This window comes from Macaca mulatta, chromosome 15 (assembly GCF_049350105.2).
Source record: "Macaca mulatta isolate MMU2019108-1 chromosome 15, T2T-MMU8v2.0, whole genome shotgun sequence".
In the NCBI taxonomy this organism is placed as follows: Eukaryota; Metazoa; Chordata; class Mammalia; order Primates; family Cercopithecidae; genus Macaca; species Macaca mulatta.
In genome coordinates this window covers 95,482,681-95,503,645 of record NC_133420.1, presented here as the reverse complement: position 1 = coordinate 95,503,645, position 20,965 = coordinate 95,482,681, and the positions used below count along the sequence as shown (strand labels likewise).

General features: G+C 37.6%; 1 protein-coding gene across 4 annotated transcripts in view; it reads right to left on the bottom strand.

Annotated features, from left to right (window-relative positions):
• GLIS3 (GLIS family zinc finger 3) overlaps window positions 1-20,965 on the bottom strand; it is a 481,201-nt gene that overhangs the window by 93,897 nt on the left and 366,339 nt on the right. For all 4 annotated transcript variants that reach the window (XM_077966125.1, XM_077966126.1, XM_028835186.2 and 1 more), the window contains 2 exons: window positions 16,964-17,125; window positions 12,274-12,384 (listed from right to left, as the gene is read on the bottom strand). In XM_077966125.1, coding sequence (XP_077822251.1) covers window positions 12,274-12,384; window positions 16,964-17,125 — 273 coding nt within the window. The remainder of the gene's footprint in view (window positions 1-12,273; window positions 12,385-16,963; window positions 17,126-20,965) is intronic.

The window sequence follows — 20,965 nt, the reverse complement described above, 5'->3', positions numbered from 1 at the left end:
AAAAGATACTTCAAAGCATGGAGGCTCTACCATCTCTAACAGAAGGCCACAAGAATAACTGTAATTCTAGCCTGGTAGAATTGTTTTGAAGACTGAAAAAGTAAACACACATGAAAATACCCAGCAAACTGGTATTTGGTGATTATTATTGTTGGCCTTCCCATTTCTTTTAAACTATTATTTCGTAAGTAAAGAGAATAAAAATAGCTAATGGCATCCATTATGTTATTACTGACTGTTTTAAATATCAAATCACCCTTTCTTGCTTTCGGTGATGGTTGAAGAGATAAAAGTGGTACTGAGTTTGTGAGTGTTTTTGCTACGTTGAAAGTCTCTAATCAATTTCATGCTTAACATTCTATGGGGAAGGGAAATCATCATGAGGGTAGAGATGGGAGATGGGTAAAATATTATGAAGCATCAGGTTCCTCAGTTCATTTATGCTATGATTTAGGGCTCCCTATGTGTCTGAGTCTGTGACTCAGAAATTCAGGAACTTACTCTTGACATATTTTTGAATATAAAAGAAGAGGATTTTCTTTTTTTTTAAAGAAGAGGTGGGGGATCATCTTTGGATCCTTGGTTGCTATTTTGAGTACATAGAAATGAAATCCGATTTCTGTATTTGCTTATGTACACATGAGGAAATGAAATGTCAAGGATGTCCTTTGCACTATTATCTCAAAATACAGTTTCTATTCAAAGGCTATGATGGATAAACATTATCTAAATTCCTATAGCCTAGCTGGTGACTGTGTGCTAGGCTAGCCCAAAGCACTATTGTGAAACAGAGCTTCTTGTCTTCTTGCCCTGCCAGCTCTCTACCTATATTTTTCCTTTTGAGTCTCCTTTTTCAAAGCTCCGTGATGTCCTTAGAGATTTGAAATGAGGAAAACTTCTCATTACAGTAATTTATCTTTTTTACCACCAAACTTAATGATTCTGCATCACCACCCTACAGGACTTTGCGTATCATTGTTACTGAATCTGAACGCAAATTGGAACTAAAGTTTTGATTATGCACAGTGGTGTCATGCATTATTCCTTCAAGACAAGGTGTACAGTTCAACAGCTGCCTGCAACGTGTATCTCAAAATGAGGACAGTTAAAATTGTATTCAGATTACCCACAAGAAACCCTTCTCATTTAACTAAGTTGTGTCCAGGAGAAAAGAAAAAAGCTATGTGCGGAGCACTCCTATATTCTGCAGTTTGGGTTTTTCACTAAGTCCATCCACATGCATGGTCTTATTTGAAACACACAATCACCCTGTGGAGGTAGGTTGTTTTAGCATGGGAACCTGAAGCTCAGAGAAGGTAAGTAATTTCTCCCAGAGTCAGAGCTAAGATTCACACTCAGTCAGGCACAGTTCCAAAGCCTTACTTGTTCTTTACAAAAAACAAGAACTACCCCGTCAGAAGAGCAGTTTCACTAAAATGGGAGAAAGCTGGAGTTTAAAGAAATAGTGGAATAATGAGTTGGCCTTTGTAAAAGTGACATCAGAACAGAAACCTTTAGATGGGGGAGAAAAATCAAAAAATATATAAAAATATATCTATAGTAGATTTTCTATGATTAAAAAATTCTTTACACAGCAAATCAAGTTTCACAAATGGCAAACTACTAAAATATTTGCAATATTTATGACAATTAACTAATTAATATCTGTTATATGTAGTTGCTTCAAATCAATATAAAAATTATCCATAAAATGAGAAAAGACAACAGATAATATAACATTGAAATATAAATGGTTAATAAATTTTGAAGAAATCAAATCTACCAGCAATCTAAGAATGTATATCAATAGTTCATCTATTATTCAACCATCATACTGTGTACACACACACACACACACACACACACTCTCTCTCTCTCTCTCACGTCACATTGGTAAAGTGTAAGAAAAAAGTTGGTTTTATATAGTCCTAACAGAAATTCAAATAAACTGTTACAAATTTTGGGGAAGTCATTTTGGCAATATGTTGTAAGGAATTTATTTGAAGCACTTTAGGATGTGTACTAAGATCTATATACTAGCATATGTGCTATAGAATTGTTCATGATAGTACAATCTTTAAAATAATCTAATTGTCTGAAAACAGAAAATTGGTTAAGTGATATGCAGTGTATCTTTAAAATGCAGCCATTAAAAATACAGTTACTGTCAAGGCAATATATTCTCCATATACCGCTTAGAAGAATCAAAACAGAGGGACCTATAATATGATTGCATATGATAGGAGAAAATATATAGAAAGATAGGCACCAAAGTTAAGCCACTGTGATTCATTGATTGGAAAATACATTTTAACATCTCTGAAATCAACACAAGTCTCACAATCAATGGTGTCTTGGTTTCAATGAAAGTTTGCATATGTCCTCATGGTTTTTTTTTTTTTTTTTACACAGATAGGCATCACTTATGTAATTTTAAAAAGAAGAATGGACTCTGAGCATGATATCACAACACTGCTACTACCTGGCTTATGTGTACTTTTTCCACAGGAGGGAGTGGTGAAGGGGAAATGTGCAAAAATAATTGCTGGGGGTAAGGTGGGGAAGGATAGGAAAGAAGTTAACAAGAGAGCTCATCTAGTTAGTCAGGGAATTCAAGGTTCTAAGTCTTCACAAACTGCTACTAAAAACACTTGTAAATGTGATTATAAAAGTATGCTTTGAAAAAATACAGAGAGATAAAGCCAAAAAATGGAGAAAGAGATGCATATCCCAAATTTCAATGAGGTAAAAAAGATAGAGGCTAAAAATGTATCTAATGACCAGAAAGCTTCAACTTTATGGTTGGAAAGATTCTAGGAAGAATAATGGGTTGCCAAGCAGTAAAGAAGGAAGGAAGTCAGTTGGAGTTAGGATAGGGTTATTGGGAACAACGAGGGAATCCTCCTTTCCTTTTTAGATACCATTAGCGGAAAGCCACTCCTAGAATTCCAAGATAATTAGCAGTCTCTCATGACAGCATTTTGAAAAAGACTGAGAAACCTAGAACTGATGACACCATGGCTGGGTACAGTCATAGGTGGATGAGCCACTGTATCTAAAGACTGTTGATTAATGGAAATATGCCAACTAAACTAATTGCCTTGTCTCCTTTCACTGTAAATACCTAATTCATTTCCCACATTACCACTATAATTATCTTTCTAAATCACAGATCTGACCACTGTATATGTTTAACACCTTAGCAGGGCATATAAGGCCCTTTAGCACTGGTTCCTTTGTCGACCTTTTTACCTCAATGCCTATCTCAATAGCCAATAAATGACACTGCAAGCCTCATGTCACCCTTGCTGACACTGTACTCTACACCATGAATGAAATATAGAGCATAGAGATGAATGTAATCCATATGCCAAAAAATCTGGAACCTGGGTAATAAGAAAAAATTGTGGGAAACTAGAGATATTAAGGGAGAAATTCACAGACATCAGCAAAGTCACCATGGAAAAGCAGCAGCACATTTGGAAGACAGAAGTAAAGCCCATGTGCAGGTGTTTCAGAAGCATGTTGTGTTTTTTCTTTATAGCACAAGGATGTTTGAACATATTAGAGTTGCTAAGTAACAGGAATACCCAAAAAGACTGTCACAAAAGTCAGAAAGTTTAAGATGACATGAAGAAGCTTTATGAATATCTTTTGGGACTTCCTAAATGTGACTCCCATACTAGGCTGCAGGATGGATGATGTGACATTTAAGGATGCATATAGTGCTGATGGGCTATAGCCTAGACCTCCTGTAGTGGCAGTGTGGCAAGCAACCATCCTAAAAGCCATGCCTTTCTATTATAGTTAAAAGAATAGCCGTGGGCCAGGTGCAGTGGCTCATGTCCGTATCCCATCACTTTGGGAGGCCAAGGCAGGTGGATCACTTGAGGTCAGTAAAATCTATGGAGCCTCTCCTCAGAAAAATACATTTTGCATATAATTTCTGGGAGTTCGTGAGCTTCCTGAAACACAGCCATCCATGGGCCTTTGCCCATGGTCTATGAGCCCCAAGTCAAAAACCCCTGAATATAATTAGATTTCACAGGTTCAAATTTGATTTAAATTCCCTCTAGTTTGGATTCCAGCTTGCTTTCCTTTGTCTGGATCTTCTGTTGTGCTATCGTCTGAGTATCTATATGACCCAGAAAGACTGGCTCTAGTAATCACTGAAAGAATATTCAGTTCTTAGGAAGGAAAATATTTCCAAGGATACTACTGGTCTGTTGTCAGTCACAGTAGACTGCCATGGATTTGCAGGTATGTGGCATAACAATGCTTTCTACTGAACTAGCTCCCCTTTCACTTCTGGGGCCCCATGTTGCCTTTTAAGCTAGTTGCAAAGAAGGGAAAATGGAAAAACCAGGGGAATGTAACTTGAGCTAAGTCCTGAAGCAATTCATGGCACTGCTTAAAAGAAGTCCACACCTTCTGATGTCCAATCCAAACACCACTCTAAGACAAGGCCATCTGCCTGGTATGCACCATGAAAAATTTTCGTATTAGGCTTATCCATGCCCTTGTGTGAAGTCACCCTGAAAACAAATCTTCACAGATCAGAGAGCCAGGATACAAACAAATGGGAAGATACTGCCCATGGATATCAATGACACAGCTCAACTGAAGCTGAAAAGGAAAGACAAGAGAGAATTACCAGAGGGAGCAGTACTTGCACAAGGGACACGAATACTTTGATGGGGATGGAGAGGGAGTGCCTGAGAAGGGCAATAGTGAGCTGTGTTGTGAGATTTTAGGACACTATATTTAGGTAGCAGAGAGCCTGAGCTAAATTAGCTTTTATTCCAAAATGATTTTCATCAAGAATGCATAAAATTTAATAAGAGACAGGGAATAAGAAGCTTAGAAGGCTTCTGTCAGTCAGTCAATCAGAAAAACAATTATCTAGGAACTCTTTCCATAAGGTAGCTGTGCTAGGCACTGTACAGCCTGAATAGCTCATTAAAGCACCTGTCAGAGGGTCCTCATTCCTTACATAGTTGGCCAGAACTGTGCCCCAAAAACCTATTTTTGGTCCCAATTACCCATTTTCAGGGGGAATAGAAATAAAACTACTTTGTTATATTTGACAAAATATTGTAATGTAATAAAGAATAATATTGATTTCCTTATTGCTTTCGGACAGTAAATACAAGACTACTCCTTAACAATCTCTATCGTTTGCCAAGGAACTCCCAAGTACCATGTTCCAGAAGCTCTCTCTGTGTGACTTTATCATAGCATTTCCCCCAGTGTACTGAAAGCAGACATCTACTGGTGTCTCTTGGTAGAATGTAATCTTCAGGAGGGCAGGGCCAGGTCTTGTTTCTAAATCCTCAGAGCTGGCATGGGGCCTCGCCTGTACTGAGCACAGCAGGTCCTGGAATAACGTGGTGTCTTTATAGTGCTGATGAGAAAAAAAATTGATTCCTGACTGGAGCCGCTGTCTGTGTGAAGTGTTCTCCCCATGTCTATATGGGTTTTCTCCAGGTACTCTGGTTTCCTCCCATGTACCAAAGATGTTACCATTAGGTGAAAGGATGTGTCTACATGGTCCATGCGTGTGCGTGTGTGTGCGTGTGCGCGCACTGTGATAAGATGGAATCCTCTCCAGGCTTTGAGCTGTTGGGGTAGGATCCAGCCACCCTCAACCTTGAACTTAAACAATTGGGAAACTAATTTTGGTATTTGCTTTTAATAATCTTTCTTAAATGTACATAAGCTCACATTCACTTCAATGTTTAATGTTAAAAGTGTTTGAGATCTTTATTTGGAAGTTTGATGATGTTTTTCTGACCAGAAATATGCCCTAGGAACTTAATTCTTGTTTTATCAATTAGCCTTTGGTAAAATTGGTTTTGTTATACATCATGTCGCTTAGAGTTGCAGTTTCCAAGAACCTATCAAGGCTATTAAGTGAGGACAGAGTGTACTCAGAGAATCACAAATGCTGACCATCTGAGTCATTTTCTTAGACGGGAGCACTAAGCTATGCTTTTTACTGTCTAGCATGCAGTCCTTCAATTGAGTGCCATCTCATTTAAGAAGGACAGGCTGCAGAAAGGTGCAATTAAAACAAATTAAGATGATCCTAACATCTATTGCTGTAGTGTTAGTAGTATCAGGTTCTTTTTTTTAAAGCTCAAACAGGAAGGTACAGTGTTGTGACTAAAGCAGTGTTTTTTTTTTGTTTGTTTGTTTGTTTGTTTGTTTTTGACAGAGTCTCGCTCTGTAGCCCAGGCCGGAGTGCAGTGGCACCATCTCTGCTCACTGCAAGCTCTGCCTCTCGGGTTCATGCCATTCTCCTGCCTCAGACTCCTGAGTAGCTGGGACTACAGGCACTTGCCACCATGCCCGGCTAATTTTTTTATTTTTAGTAGAGACGGGGTTTCACCATGTTAGCCAGGATGGTCTCGATCTCCTGACCTCGTGATCCGCCCATCTCAGTCTCCCAAAGGGCTAGGATTACAGGCATGAGCCACCGCGCCCAGCCCGCAATGCTTTTTAAAAACGTGCAATCAATCTGTATTTTTTTCATTTATTTCTTCCTTTCCTCCCTTCCTCCCTTTCTCTCTCTCTCTCTCTCTCTCTTTCTTTTTTTTTTTCTCACTCTGTCACAAAGGCTGGAATGTAGTGGCGTGACTACGGTTCAGGTCACTGCAACCTCTGCCTCCCAGGTTCAAGGATTTATCCTGCCTCAGCCTTCCAAGTAGCTGGGATTACAGGTGCACGTCACCATGCCTGGCTAATTTTTTTGTATTTTTACTAGAAAAGGGGATTCATCATGTTGGCCAGGCCGGTCTTGAGCTCCTGGCCTCAAGTGATCCACCCACCTCGACCTCCCAAAGTGCTGGGATTACAGGTGTGAGCCACTGAGGGACTGGCCTCGTTTCTAAATTCGTCATTTGAATGTGTTCCCACTAAAAATATGCTCAGCTCCTCAGAGAGGCCTTTCCTGCCCATCTCACCTCAATAGGCCACCCTCTGTTAATATCCATATCAGTACCCTTATTGTTTCCCTGTCTGTATTTATGTTGCTAATTTTCCGTTTATTTTTTTACTGTTGTTGGACTTTCATCAAGAGAATGTAAATCTATGAGGGCACAGAACATGTCTGTCTTATACACATTTGTATCTCTGGATCTAACCTAGTGCCTGACACACAATAAGTACTCAATAAATATCTGTTGAGTAGAATAAATGGAATTCTTTGAGATTGTACTTTGCAAATAATTTAGTAGAAGAGTAGTTTGTTGAGATCCTACAGAAAAACAAAGATGGTTTAGTTGGCCAAGTAATTTTGAGCAACGCCTAACACTATCTTCCTTCTGGAATACTCGTATATCCAAGGCTCTGAGAACTCTCGCAAGAAAGAAACCATTGAATAATACTTAGCTTAGTGTGTCCTAAACTTACATGACCAAAAAATCTTTTTAAAAGAAATATCTAATAACATTCTGTGGAATGTATTCTAAAGCGCACACCTTGGGAAAAAGCTTTAAGCACGAAATAAGATCCTGGACCATTACCCCAGAGATGGTGGTAGACATCTTTTGATATTTTTCTATATTTACTGAAAGGCCAAAGACAGCTTCTCTGATCACTCAAGAAAGGAAGAGAAGCTTATTCTCACTAAGTGGTCACTTTCATTCACAACCTCTCCCAATTCCTGCAAATTATGGATTCTTACCTCTTGTTAAATAGCTCCCATCACCATGTAGCATCAAAATGCTCTGGAAAGCATAGCTGGCATCACATTGGGTCTACTTAAAAGGGAAGCCTCCAAGCAACTGGTTTCAACTTCAAATCAGTGCTATTGGCACAGCGTTAAATTTAAGATGGCTTATTTTTTCATTTGAGTGTAATTATTAATTAGCATAAAAATTTCTAACCAAAAGCACTTGTTTTACAAAAGCATCTCCCAGAGCCTTTATTGAAGTAAGTTACTTTCAAATGAGAGCATCAGGATATTCAGGTATGTCTCACCATCATTTTGAGGTGTGAGGTAAGTAATGCATCATCAACAATGATTAAAGTACAGAAGTTTGTGACTCGCTTTTAAAAATCAGTGCTATTTGAATGTCATCCCTATAACAGCATCACTCTCCCTCACCTGCATTCCAATATAGTTTCTAAAATGTGAGAGGAAGAGGTGGACTAGTTCATCTTGAGATGATATGTCTGTGATATGTGCCTATTACTAATATTCTATTAATAGTATAACTGATTTTTAATTTATTCCTGAGCAGAAACAAGAAAGGAAAAAAATGAAAAGGGATTACAAAATCTGGGGCGGCCCCTGGTCATGTATCCTACTTGTGCATAAACCATCTGCTGTCTAGACCATGACTGAAAGCAACTGACAGAAAAAGTGAGCCTTATTAGTCCACTTAATATATGCTTCAATTTAAAGGAAAATATATATTTTCACATAGCTCTTAAAGATCCAAAGAACTGTACAAAGCAAGGTGAGCTTATGTGGTACTTAATGAAAATTTTCTGGTTTTGAGTATATAGCGGGGAGAGGTGGTGGTGGCTCTGAACCGATTCCCAAAAGTTACCAGTTCTCTATGAAGAGTTACAGTAAATAGACTGCCCTAATTTTGCCAGAAAGCAATACAGAGCTGTTCTCTACGTAGGAAATATAAATGTGTGTTGCATTTGCACCCATTTCAAATGCTATGCTTGGTTTATAACAGCCTGTTTTGAGGTCACAAAAGTGAAAGCCATCAACCACAGTGGATCATAGGTCAATGTTTAACAAACATTTAACAAATCACAAATAAAGTTTGAATCTTTGTGGAAGTGTGAAATGGATGAAAGATTCATGTAACCTCTAACTTCTGGTCAGGCATTCTTTGCATGCACTTTTAAAAAGTCCATTTCAATATCAGGCTAGAGTTAAAGGAAACCCTCCCGCTTATGGCACTTCCAAGGTGAAAATGAAACATTCTGATAAAGCTCATAGCCTTGAGGAAAATTTCAAGTGGCTTATTGCCTTAGTTTTCTCTTATTTCACTTACTCATTATCAGACAGAATTGAAGGACAGATTCTGCCTTTTGCTCTATAGGCTAACTTCTTCTATTCTCTGTGGAGACCACAGTTGGTGATTTGAGTATTTTGCTACCCATTTTTCTGTGTAACCCTTGATTTAATGGACTCGAGATCTGCAAAGCACATTCCATGAAAGAAGTCTGTACATCGGATGATGGGATGTGTGGGTGTGCACGAATTATGCAAAGAGAAAAGTTACTCTTCTGCATGCAATGAACCAAATTATCCCCATTCCTTTGCAGAAGAGTTTTTTTTTCTTCTTCTTTTTCTTTCTCTTCACAGCTTGAATAATGTTTAGTTGGGATTTCAGGTTTTTCTGGTTTTCAGTAGGATCTGACAGGTGTGGGAAAGGGCCACATGCCCACGGTCAGGGCATCACTTATGAGATCCCTGCCTCTCCTCACATGCATTTATCTATGGCTATGGGTGTCTTGTCACTGGCCCTGATTCCACAGTAAGACTCATAAAACTGGCAACGTTAAGACCAAAATAATGTCATTTAGTGTCTAGGGGGAGGTTACAAAGAGGATTAGAGGCAGGCAGGCAAGCAGGGTATATTAAATAAGTCCATGACTAACAGAGTGTGACAGAAAAGGGTTTTATTCTTTTCAACAAAACAATTCCCTCAGACTAGGACCATTACTCCACTGTGCCTTTATCACCTTGGAATTTTTATGGTTATTTTTGATTAATTCACATTTTTGTAAAGGCTTTTTTGAAATGATGCCAGTTTTCAATTTTTAATTAAAGTCGTAAATAATCTTAATTCTGCCTTAAAAGGTTTATTGTTTCTTTTTTTTTATTGCTGCCAGGAAATATTTCAAATACCAAGTCCTGATGTGAGTGAGCAATTAGAATCTCTCCAAGGTCTAGTAACAACATTGTACCATGTAAATATTACACACTGGTATATCAGCACAAGATTTGGAAATATGGATTGACTAGTTTCAGGTTTATTAGCAACTGCTTCTCCTGGGAGTGACATTTCCTTTTTTTGTTGGATGGAGCAACTTTCATCATTTCAATTTCCACAAATTAATCCATCATGGATTCATAAAGAATTTTTAAAATCTTTGGATAAAAAGGCAGGCTAAAATCGGAAAGTAAACACTGCAAACTTATCACTAAGGGCTGCGCAATGCAAGTCAACAAGTCAATGAAATCCAATTCAACCACTTGCAGAAAACAGTGAACATCAAAAGCTAAGCCATTTGAGAGACAGGGCCTTCTTTTACATAAGACAAAATTAAGATAACACTGCAATATTTGACATGAGATTACAATACTGCTCCTTGAAAGTACACCCTTGTTTATTTAGATTGCTTGTTAAATGGTGCCTGCAAATTGTCAGTAAAATAATATTTTATAGTCTCAAGATTTGGTTTTCTTTTTTCATTTAGTGCTTCAACAATCTCTCACACAATCGAAACTACTCTTTCTTTATACAGAGGCTGAAACACATCAAGTTTGAACAGGAGAAACCATTAATAATTCCTGAAAATATCCCGTTACATTTCCAAATCTGTCAACCTAGGTTACCTTCTTAACGTGAACATTACAGTGTTGCTTATTTGTCTAGATAGGGGACCGATACTCTTTCATGTCCATGACAATTGTTAATCTCTACAAGGGTACTCTCCGATGTTAATGATAGATTCACTATTACAATAAAACCTTACACATTTGGACAACTTGGAGGCAGAAAATGATCAGATTCAGGGGGAAGAAAACCCCCTCATCTAGAAGGTGTGTTTTTTTTTTTTTTTTTACTAATTCAAATTTGTAAGGTATATATAGATGATAACAAAACAATGGACAGTGGTCCTGCTGAAAGTAGTTAATACCATGCAAAAAGGGTGTGTTATTTTAAGAAGATTAAGCACATGCTTTCTCACTTTATTTACATTATTAATTAACTTAGCAGTTCCTTTGCTTTTCTGAAACACAAGAGCAAATCCAGTGTCTGTCTAATGATCACAGATATCAATTTACTGGGATTCCAATTAAAGAAATTTAACTATATTTCTAGGGGAAAATGATTTTTACAATTAACTTACAAGAGTGGGTTTGTATGCAATTAAGACTATGTATCAAATCCCCCTGACTGAGCATTTTTCTAACTCACAGGGAAAAGGTCAAATTCTTTCCATATACGCACCCTTGGCTGGCACTGTGCTAACACTTCTCAAGGAAGAAAAAAAAATCTCAAGTAACAAGAAGACTACAGAGCATTTCCCAACATAAAAGTGTTAAATCCCTATAAACCATGAAAGAATGCAAAATTTCTCAGTAGAAGCCACGGTGACCTGAAAACCCTTGCCATGGGGTTCAATCACTTGAAACACGTTGAGTCTTAAACTGCCCTTAAATTTGTTATAAAGGGCTCTTAAATGAATCAAGAACCCATCTCAATACCAATGAAACACTCGAAAAGCCAAGGTCAGCTCAACATGTTTTCTGCCATGAATAGAAGATACTCATTGATCCAAAAATGTAAAAACTTAGTTACTAGGAAATGCCTTGAAAGGTAGTAAGCTCTCTGTCTCTGGAGGGGTTGAAGCACAGTGCAGTCAACCACTTGCTAGACATCTTATGGAGTTAGGAGAGCAAGCCAGGTGGACTGGCTGGTTGGTCTCTAACATTTCTTCCAAATCTGAGATATTATGATTTTTATGAACTTTGAAAATGCATTAACCCCTCATTAATGTCAAAGTGATTTTAAGTTCAATTCCTTTTTCAGATTTTCATACAAATTCAGAAATCTGCTTTTTCTCTAAGCGTAAAGAATGCTCTCTACTTGTCCTACAGACTTACTTATCTTCTTCATTAGAGCTTCACGATTTTGGCTAATTGATATTTTATGAAAAAGCACTTCTTTCCAGAAAGATTTCTGTGGTGGTGTTTTCCCCAATTCAATTATCTTTAGCTATATGAACTTAACTTCCACAAAAGCTTTTTGTTGCTTTCCAGTTTAATGGACCTTCCTTACTTTTCTCTGATTCCTATTATACAAGCCTTCCCCAGAAATTTGCATAGCTATATCAGCTATGCAAACCATAGCCTCGCTGTTACTTCATGGGAGACTTACCTCCTCAAACGGTCTAAAGCAGGTTACACTATGAGAAGTATAAGAATTTCAAGTGCCCTGCAGAAGCTTTGTGTACTACAAGAATAATTTGAACATGCTTTTCCCGACTGGAAGATTCTCTTTTAAAAATTACCTTTTTCCTTGCTTGTTGATCTTTGGAAGAATGTGCCTTCACATGCTTTCTTAGGGAACTTGGGTCTGTGTAGCGTTTGGTACATCCTGGAATTTGACAAGCATAAGGTTTCTAAATGAGAAAGAAAGAAAGAAACAGCTGTGGTTAAATCATAAAGGTAACTGGGGAATGTTTCACTCAAAGACTATGGACTTCAGAGCATGAACTGTTACCAATTGACTGATGTGAAATGCTAGCTAATACTCATGCATTTTAATTACAAAGTCTAGTAACTTCACATGATGGTTAAGATAAGGGTAAACTTTCAAGAAACAAAGAGATGCCCTATCCTTGATGATTTCTAAGAGATTGCTTTAGTGTACACTCTAACCACAAAACCGCTTGTGGCACTTTTTAATGTGGAAATTATTAGTAAGCATCTCTAGTCATACTTACAGTTATGTTTCCCTGAGAATAATCTTTGGTACTGTCAGAAACTAGTAAACACATATTCTTTAAGGGTTCAGGTAAAGAAGCTGTAGTAAAGTCCAGAAAAAAACTGGGTATTTTTCAGAAGAAACCTGATTCAGAAGAGAAAGGGAGAGAATTAAGAAGAGAAAATTAGTGTAAAGTGAGTAAGAGACAGTAGGTTTCAAACAGACACGTGAAAAATCATCCAGAGAAGCATTAATAATATTAGTTGCAGAGGTGTCCTAGTGTTGAGCCTGAGTTAAGTGAATAAGCTCTTGGCTGAGTGCAATCAGAACACACATTTTGGCTATTTCAATTCCCCCATGCTCCTAGAAGATGTGAGGTATGGTGCTTAAGGCTGAGTCTAGGCTTTTATATATATATATTGTTCTTTTTATATATATATAACAATATATATATTGTTGTTTTGTTCTTGTCGCTCAGGCTGGAGTACAGTGATGAAATCTTGGCTCACTGCAACCTCTGCCTCCTGGGTTCAAGTGATTCTCCTGCCTCAGCCTCCTGAGTAGCAGGGATTAAAGGTGTGCACCACCATGCCTGGCATTTTTTAATTGTTGTACCCCTCGTGCTTGGTACATAACAGGAATGAATGAATAACAGCAGCTCACATCCATTCACATTTCAGCACTTATTCCTACTGTTATGACCCTTAAACTTATCAAAGGTTTGAGGCTATGACTCTTCAGTTGTGAGATAAATCAAAATCTTCTGCTTTTTCAAGAAATGAAAAATTTAAAAATCACAGGATTAACTGTGTTTATAACATATATTAATAGTAACTGATCTGCTTAGAGTCTCATCAAGCAAGGTATTAGAGCTGTGCTTGTATGATGTGAAATGTAAGGACCAGACCTGAAACCCTGTCTCGGGATTCTTGCTCTAGTAACTTGTTATAGTAAAATAATAATAATAATCATCATCATCTGACTAATCTGATTTTATTGTTGCTTCTGTTTTTATGTGCATGTGTGTCATTCTGTGAGCCAACAAATAAGTGGATTACATTATTTGACCTGCTAGAAGCCATATTTATGGTTCACTCCTTTTTTGTGTGTCATTTTTGATTCCAAGAACAAGGTTAAATCATGAATATATAATTTAATTTGACATACCAAACTTGAATTCTATGTTTGACATCTGCTGTGTTCATTGACTGACTGACTGACTGTCTGGTTGGTTGAATCACTCAAAAGTATGCTTCTGGGATGTGCTCGGCACTGTGTTTCAGATTAGGGATCTAAAAGTGAACAACAGATGAACCAGGTTCTCGATACCTCATGGTTTCTACAAAATAGTGAGATTATTGGCTAAAGTCACTTGCCAGTTAGTTTCTACTGAGTAAGCAAAGATTTTCTTTAACCTGGGAATCTTTTCTGAATTCGCATAGCCTTCTTGCACTAGCCTTCCCCACCCTGCCCTGGCTTCAGGAGCGCAACTAGCTAAGATCTTTACTGGCAATCCCATTGTAAAAGCTTATGCTTTGAGCATTACAGGAGATGTTACATGTACAAAAGACTTGATGACTATTAACAAATTATATACATTGATGCCATTATTATTACCATGGTCACTACAATTTAGGTTGGTAATGTCATTTTCTATTTGATTTTTTTTTTTTTTGAGACAAAGTCTCACTCTGTCGTCTAAGCTGGAGTGCAATGGCACGATCTCAGCTCACTGCAACCTCCGCCTCCCGGGTTCAAGAGATTCTCCTGCCTCAGCCTCCCAGGTAGCTGGGATTACAGGCATGCGCCACCATGCCTAGCTAATTTTGTGTTTTTAGTAGAGATGGGGTTTCGCCATGTTGGCCAGGCTGGTCTTGAACTCCTGACCTCAGGTGATCCACCCACGTCGGCCTTCCAAAGTGCTGGGATTATAGACGTGAGCCACCGTGCCCGGCTTTCTATTTGATTTTGAGATGTTCTTGGAGAAAGCTTGACTACACACTCACTGTTCCTCTCAGCTGACCTTCACTTTCTTCTCTTGTTGTCAGCCACCAGGGAGGGACTGGTATGCCAAAATAGCAATGTCAGGGACTGATCTAAGTAGTACTGCTGCACCTGTCATTTTATCTCAGGTTACCTAAGCTTTAACTAGCATGCTACACTTCATCCAACTATATATTTTGTTATTTTCCACCTGTACTGTACAATTACTTTCCCTGTCTAGATATTAAGATGCTAATAGAGAAATTAATTAATACAACTATTAAGGGTTAGAATTAGGAACTCAGTAATCTTTATGGGAAAACCATTTTTTCTACAAATAAGGAATCCACTTAGTTGAAGAAAGATACTTTATCCAAAATTCTGACAGTATTAGCATAAGGAGTGCTTAATGAAAGGGAACAAGGACCTAAATTTAAATAATAAATTCTTCAAGCAAGTACAGTTTGTTTTTAAAATCAAGTGTGTGGTTTCTATAGGATTTTAAAAGAGCTTACTAATTTGTTAAATGTAGTAAAAGTTTAAACAGGAGCTAGTTTGGAGCTTACAGGAAAAAATGATGCTTTAAAAATATTTAATAGAGAAATAATTTTTCCAAAAAAACAAAAATAGCTGAGTTTTAAAAGCTATTGCATTAACAAAAATTGGGAAATCACTGTATTAGGTAGTTTTCCTCAAACGTTTTTTAAAAAGATATATTTTTTTACTCCAAAATGATTTCTGAAAATGCTCTTAGTTTGGTTAGCTAAAATTAGCTCCAAGCAAAGGAGGCCAGTGCGAAACCATAACACTTAGCCTCACAATAGTTCTTTCTAACTACAGATAACTAGGTGGAGTAGAAGCAATTTCTCAAGACAATCTTGTCTCATAAATGTTCATTATTCCATGATAAAGATTAATGACAAATTGGAAAATTTGTTTGATCCCACCAAGAGCATTTTAGGCACAACAAAATAGGGCATTTTAACACAATTTATTCTTTTTTTTTCTTTTTCTACTTAGAAAAATCCCACTATTCACCACATTTATTCATAGTATTCTATTTTATTGGCCCTAAAATCACTGAATTCAGGTAGAGTAGAAACTGGGTCCATCCTACACCCATGCTGCTCTAACTATATTTGAGATATTTACTAGGCAAACCATCACATTTATGCATATTCAGGGATAATTCTGTTTAGAAAGGTTATGTGACATATAGCTAAAATGACTTCTATGAATATGACTAATAGAGACTAATATAAAATTTAATAAATATGTCAACTATAACATCAGAAGGATCTTAAATATGTATGAGAAGGTGTGTAGAAATAACAGTATCTTTTCAAAATTCAAACTCTAGTGTAGTTTAATAATAGACATCAGAATGTTAACACCGAAAAAGTACTGTCATGAATACATTATTTGCAAGAATGTGGGATAAGAGATCTATGATGTGTATAATACACTTATCCTGATGGCTTTGTTAAGCAAAGTGAAATTACATAGAGTCTATCTGGCCTAGTGTAAGGAAAATGGCATCAAAACCTGGGAAATGCAAAGGAGGGCTATCAACGTAATTGAGAAAATAAAAGACAAGAATCATAGAAAAGGCATTTGGGAACGAGCAAAATGTTGTAGCATTAAGGGAGTTAAGCGTGTAATAATGAAAATCAATTGTTCTCATAGGGTCGATGTCAAAGAATATGCGGCTGTTAACAGATAGAAAGCATGAGGAAACTGAACTCTTGGGAAAGATTTGCTGTTTCTTCTTAGATCAGTTGAAGGTGAAAATACCAGGTGGTTTCTAAAGCAAAGGGCCAAATTCACTCTTGAAAATCATTCCAGCCGCAAAGTTCTATGTCAAGAGGAAAAGAACCAGGGTAGAAAAAAACAAAGAAAAACAAACAAAAACTGCTTGATATTCCTAGCAATAGCATACATTACCAACTTGATATCTGAATACTGATTTTAATGCCGTCTCTACTGATCACTCTCTGTACTAAAATCCACTACAGGACAGCCCCTAAACTGCTTTTGCTTTGTACACAGCGGTGACCAAGTCACCCTTTTGTCCCAGGAGGTTGTAATATTTAGAATAACCTGCTACTACAGAAAACTGAAACAGCCAAATAGGGCCCCATCTGGCCTTTTACCAGGCTCCACTGCTGCCCTTGGCATTGTCCCTGTAACCTGCAGACCATAAAGCAAACACTTCACCAGCCCACTATCAAGCAGGCACTTCCTCACACCAGGTTCTGGGTTGGAAACTGGAAAGCTCCTGCCATTCTTACAGTGTCCAGATGCGTCCGCTGGTGTTTGGCGCGGTCGCTGGAGTTACTGAAGGCCTTCTGACAACCCGGATGCTGGCACAAATACGGCTTCTCGCCTGTGTGGCTCCGCAAGTGGATCTTGAGATTTTCAAGCCTTGAAAAGGCCTTCTTGCAACCTTCAAACTGCAAAAAGAAAATAATTTTTGGTTGTTGAGAAGAGCCCTGGATGTTTGAGTCTGGGGGACAGGAAAAAGAAAATGTCCTTAGTTTGTACTTTGCTGAAAATGATAAAATAAAATCAAATCCAAACATTAATAAATATTGCTCCTAAAAATATCCAAATGTTTACGTGAACTGCATTTTTCCACTGAATATACATGCCACTTTCTGTACCAGATTTGGGTCCCAAACTGATTTCTGTGATTACTTATGTCAGAGAAAATTCACTGTGAGCCATCTGGCTCTGTTAATAAAAATACAGTAATGTGTGTCTTAAAGATTTATTAAAAATTAACACACTTTTCCATTTCCAAATTGGTCTAAATTGAAGGAACTGGAAAAGAAGAAACTTTCTGACAACTAATAAGCTAATAAGAAAAAAACATCAGAGTGATATATGAGAAAAAGGAGAATTGAAGATCTGAGAGCCCAGGATGAAAAAGACATGCATCCACTAGATCAATATGATCACACATTTCCTTAACTAAATTTGTAAGTTTTTCCAACTCTCAAAAGAGTGACCATGTTAATGTATATGGTAATGACAAGGCTAATGAGATAAAGTTTTTAACACACTTTTATAAAGGAAGCTAAAAGACAATTCATTTAGTGCGAAATCATTTTCCAAATAAAGTACTGTAATACTTTAATCTTTTTTTACTTTTCAGACATTTTGTTATCTAATTCATGAGGAAAAGAAGATAAAAGACTTAAGATTTCAATAAATGTGTCACTGGTTTGTCAATAGTTTTTATTGACAGTAATATTTACTCAATGTCTTCTGAGGGCAAAATATCAGCTCCTATTAATAGGGTTAAAGTGATTCCAATCCTTGAAGTAACAATCTAATAAAGAAAATGTGTTAGAGAAAGCCTATAAATGAAGCATAAAGGTAAGATGGGGATTTATCTTTTAACTCTCCCTTTGGTGCTAAGCCCCAGAATATTTATGTTACTTAGACAGTTTTAATCCCATTTGAGTTCTCACTGGAAGGGAAATGGAGAAATATGGAAAACCTACTGGAACGAAGCAAAATACATTTAAAGCAATTAAGAAGCCTCACTTCTTACAGAGAAATGCAGTGGGGTGAGGGTGTGTACAAAAGGAAGGTAAGTTCCAGATGGTTCCCATTCAAAATTAGCAGGTATAACTTAACCTTGCTGCAAGAAATTTTATAAAACTCTTTGGCTCTCTTACTTACTATAATAGATGGTAGAGGACATTGTTCACAACAGAATGATCTAGAGCCAGCCAGGTTTTGGTTATTGGAATTTTCATCTTTAAGTAAAGGATGAACTAAGTAAAAAAAAAAAATTAAACATGTCATAACTCCATCTATTTAAGTTGTCCAGATTTTGCATGCTGGAGTATTTTAAGAAATTTATGAAAGTTGTACTTATTTTTGATTGAGAGTTATACATGTTTCACAGACATATGTTGGTTTATTTCAATTTTGATATTTTGCTTAAAATAATTTTGGTGTTTTCCTGATTCCTATTTCACATAAAAATAAATTTAGCCTGAGCAGAAGATGAATGCTGACGAAGCCAAGTACTTTCTCAGCAGAGTGAAAGGAAACGTCACTAGAGGGAGAGAGGAGTTAAGGGGCTCATTTCTGCAGCTTTTCAAGTGACTCTCAAATTTAAGAATAAAGGGGTTCAAAATTAAACCCCAACTCATAGCTAAGAGGCCTCTGCTGACCAAACCTCTGTTTTTAGGGTTCTCTTTGAATGACGACTCAGAGAAAACTCTTGGAGCTCAGTTTATTTGACTTGGAATCACCTGGTGGACCACACTTAGGTCTGAAATGAGCTTGTGGTTTTAGACACACCAAGTCTGTAGCCTAGTTCCTAGCAAGGCTCTTTTGTAGGGTGGATTCCATTTTGGGGCCAGCTCCAGGGGCACATACCCAAACCTGAGTAGGCCCCATATCCACTCTGTTCCACAGTCGCCTCAGATCTTGGTCTGAGAGAAAGCTGCATTGTTTCAGCACCAGGATGAGAGTGGAGAACTACTTTAGAATAAGATTAATGAGGTTTCTGTGAGTACAGGATAAAACAACATCGCTAGTTCTACCATAGAGGGATTAGAAGGATCCAAGACATGTCCCTGACTAATTCAAACTGTTCACTTGATAAGACATAAACTATATGTAAGAATACCATTTCCAAGTCTTTCCAGTTAAATGTCCACTTAAATATTCAGTTAAAACTCAACTAATTGCTGTTCTTACTCTTAACAGAAGCAATAATCAAAGACCAAAGGGCTTACTGGATTCCAAGCAAATCAGTGCAAAATGAACAATATCTCAGAATATCCTGATCATTTTCAAACAGCAAGGACAGAGGAAAATATAGGCACCCAGACTGAAAATGACAACAAAAAGATTATCTGTAAAATAATCAAAATCCAGTTGATACCAGATGATGTTTCCTCTGTAACAAGAAAGGGCAGAAGACAATAGAATAGCATTACAGTATTCTTAAGGGAAAAGTTTATGAATGAAGGGTTTGACCACATTATGTTGTATGAATAAAGGCAGAAGAAGAAAGGCAATTTCATGTAGTCAGGGGCTCATAACATACACCTGTAACTCACTCTTGTTGAAGAATTCACTTGCAGGAACCATAGAACCCAAGACCAGTAAAATCACGCACTAAAGGATTAATAAATGCCTTGGTGAGGCACAAAATATCCAGCTCCTCACAGGAGTGTGCAGGGCACCACACCTGAATGAACTTGTCACATTGACAATTCTGCCAAAAGAGAAAGGAGGTGCTATTCATTTCTCTAATGGCATCTGGATGAAACTTGAAAGCAAACAATTTTATCCTGAATCATTATCATTTATTATGGGAACAACCCTGTAATTCATCACAAGAATTTCCCCTCCCTCAGGCAGTTTTACCCCTAGATTTGTAAGTTCAAGTAAATGCAAATGCATTAAAAATAAAACAACATTTAGGTAGGCTTATAAAAGACTGTTTATAAAATATACCAAAATTAGATTCTTTGACTGTTTGGGCAAATGGATGCCTTTTATCCTTCTTATTTTTTTCATGTTTTCCAAATCTTTAATGAGGAAGCAAGTCTCACCTTATAAACTGACATCTACACTTAGGGAAGCACGGAACATTAGGAATGTTTCCCTGGGTCTGGCCAGATGCTTTCTCTTCGAGGTTCCTAAAGTTCAAGCCCTTCCTGAGATCCAAGGTCCAAATTGTTAACTGACTGCTTGTGTCACTGCCACTGGACAGCTCCTACCCAAATTGAACAATATCCTATTTTCAGATCTTCTGCTTCCTGGACTAACTGTAGAACCATGAGCCCAGGACTCAGTGACACATGACTGAATGATCAGGCCAGAGTTTGCCCGAGGTTCAAAAACAGACTACGAACAGGAAAACAAGAGAAACACTAACCAACAAGCAAACTCTCAGAATCCAAGGGGGAAACAGAAGGTGGCTGAATAGAGCACAAGGGAGACAAACGCAGGGTGACAGTGTGGGGAGCAGCAGTGGTAGAAAAGGGGCCTGGTGTGCATTTGGCATACCAAGCTCCTTGCTAGAAAATCTCCCCTATGTTAGTAATTTTATCTAAATAGCATTATTTTTTCCCAGCAAATACTGAGTAAGCCCTATGTGCATGAAAGCAAGGTCAATGTGTACGACTGGGCAGGTTACATACTGATGCACCCCTGAGGAGTGTTTCTCAAAGACGGGGTCCCTAGACCAGCAATATTGGCAGCGCCTGGGAACCTGTCAGATATACACATTCTCTGACCCCAGACCTATAGAAGCAGAA